The 2,738-nt window shown below is 39.7% G+C and overlaps 1 protein-coding gene across 1 annotated transcript in view; it reads right to left on the bottom strand.

The window, feature by feature from the left end:
- Positions 1-2,738, bottom strand: part of LOC102022578 (heparan sulfate glucosamine 3-O-sulfotransferase 3B1-like) — a gene marked incomplete in the record, with an annotated part of 107,625 nt that overhangs the window by 560 nt on the left and 104,327 nt on the right. The window contains 1 exon segment of the mRNA XM_013522023.1: positions 1-153. Within this exon segment, the coding sequence (XP_013377477.1) occupies positions 1-153 (153 nt within the window).

Raw genomic sequence — 2,738 nt, 5'->3', positions numbered from 1 at the left:
GAGATGGCCCTGGTCACCGGGTCCCGCACCACCACGATGAGCTTGGTGTCCTTGGACATGGCCGAGATGCGCGCGGGCGCCTCCCGCGTGACGAAGTAGCTGGGCGTCTTCTCCATGGTGATCTGCCCCTCCAGCGTCCTCGGCATCAGGTCCCTGAGAAAGAAGAGAGGCGGGTTAGAACCTGAAGAACGAAGCCTTCCCCCTGATGTCTCTAGAGAGCTGGCTTCAAGCTCCAAGGAAAGGCAGTGCGCACTCTGGTACCAGACTTCTGGGTGCGTTTCCAGCTCTCCTGCTCCCTAGAAATAGAATCGCTGGCTGCTCCACACTGCGGGTTCCTCGTGTCTAGAGCAGTAACAGTGCCTTCTTCATAGGTGTTGTTATGGTAAACTGATGTACCATGTACACAATAAATACTGTGTAAATTTATTACTATCAGTAATTACAGTGCTGTAGGAAGACATCTATCAAATCCTTTCAGTGACTGAGGATATTATCATAAATAATTACAGTGGCATGCATGAAATGGTATTAAATATCCAGTCTTTCCTCTTCACATCTTGTCCTAAAGAATCCAATAACTTCTCTCAATGATGGTTGTTTTTATAAAGTAATTACATTTAGCATAAAATCAGAATATATAATTATCCTTCTTATCCACAACTGCACTTTCCTAAGTTTCAGTCACCTGCTTCCAACCATGATCCACAAATATTAAACAGAAAATTTCAGAAACAATTAGTTTTAAACCAGGTACTATTTTGAGTAGTGTGATGAAATGTTACACCATCCTACTGCATCCTGCCTATGATATGAGTCATTCCTTTGCCCAGTGCTTTTACCCTGTATATAGAACTCACCTATTAGTCTCTTAGTAATTAATTTGGCTATTAGGTCTGTGATCACAGTGTGTCACAGTGCTTGTGCTCAAGTAACTCCTCTTTTATTTAATAATAGTGCCCCAAATACAAAAGCAGTGGGGCAAAAGAGGCAACAAGGTATGAAATGTAGAAGAACCTACTAACTCTGACTAGATAGCAAAGCTGCAGGGCATATGGGAAAACACATACACAATGTGTACTATTCGGTATTATCAATAGATTCAGGCATCTACTGGAAGTGTGTCACATATTCCCTCTGGATAGAAAGGTAATGGTGGGGACTGCTGTATTATCTTCCTAATACCTGAGGAATGCTGCTTGTATCAAACAAGATTTATTAAATAATTCATCTTTTATCTAATGATTTGAAATGCCATAATGATCATCTTCTAAACATCTTGGCCCTTTTTCACATAGACTCAATTGTAAGTTATCATATTGCAGTATATTTTTATTAATGCCAAAGTGAACTCCAGTTCTGTATTGCTCAACAGTTTCTTGTTTTCACTTATTCTTCCTGATAAAAGTAGAATCACTTGGTCATGTTAAAAAACTAAAATCCCCCTGGAGCTCTGGTAAAGCAGATATTGTTGTATCCTGGAGAGTTTTAAGTAAGAAAAATCATCTTCCTTTAAAGTTTGATGAGTATCACGTGCAAAGCCATATAGTCCTGACACATTTGAATGAGCGTTGGGAGCAAAGTATAATAGTAAATATCTTTTCTGTTTCTTTTACAGTGTAAGTGTTGATCTGTTGCCATCTTCTGCCTTGTTTGCATTAACTCTGGCAATTAATATTTTTCTAAAAATTATTCCATGATTAAGCACAATTATAGCCTCAATCACAATTTTGTGTTTTCTGGGTTCTTGTTACCTTACATTCCTAATCCACTGATTCACAGCTTAGCATATGAATGCTTCCCTTTATTTATTTTTTAATTTATGCTTTATTTTCTCCTTCAAATTTATTTAATTAAGTGCTTACTTCATTTATTTTCTTTTTACTTCATTTATTTTCATCTTTCTTTGTAAGCAATAAAGAAATTTTGAAGTTTTTTTCTCTCTTTTCACAGATTTTTTCAAATTTCATTAAGTTCTAACTTGTACCATTGACCCATAGTGTGTCACCCAGGCTGCGCTGAACTGCGGACATCTTCGGGAAGCCCGGTGAGTCTGGGCTCTGCCTCCCTCACCAGCGTGCAAGGCAGGTGAAACCTCAGCCACCCTCTGGGGCCTTGATGGCTACCTGGCAGTGTGTTGGCGTGGGCTGGGCTGCCACCACTCACCAGTACAGGAGCTACATTGAGCACTCGGGATCTTCAGGCTCTTGCCCTGCCATTCACAAACATTCAGGACAGGGAGACTGCACTACAGGGAGTCTCTGGTTCTTCAAAAATGACAAAACGAAGGAGCAAAATGCAACCCCAGACCTTCACACCACCCAAAACAAGTCCAGGAGGCATCAACACAGAAGAGCCTGAAAGTCATACACCTGAAATTTCTGAAATGATAGCAACTTAAGTAAAGAAACAACTCCATCAGGCCATAGAAGACATCAGATCAGAAATAATGTCTCAAGTGAGAAAAGAAATGACAACAATAATGAAAGAAATGTTCAATATATACAAAGACGACATAGACAAGGAAATAGAAGAGCATAGACAAACTCAATGAAACCTTCAGGGAACAATACAGAAAAGAACTAGAAGGTATGAAACAGATGCAAACAGATATCCAGGAACTTAAAAATTCCATTGAAAGCTTGCAAAACCACCTGAATGAAGCTGAAGATAGACTTTCAGACCTTGAAGACAGCATTGTCACTAATGAATGTGAAAGGAGGGATCTCTTAAAAACAACA

This window comes from Chinchilla lanigera, unplaced genomic scaffold (genome assembly GCF_000276665.1).
Source record: "Chinchilla lanigera isolate Chin_1 unplaced genomic scaffold, ChiLan1.0 scaffold00066, whole genome shotgun sequence".
In the NCBI taxonomy this organism is placed as follows: Eukaryota; Metazoa; Chordata; class Mammalia; order Rodentia; family Chinchillidae; genus Chinchilla; species Chinchilla lanigera.
This window is presented reverse-complemented; position numbering and strand designations above follow the sequence as displayed.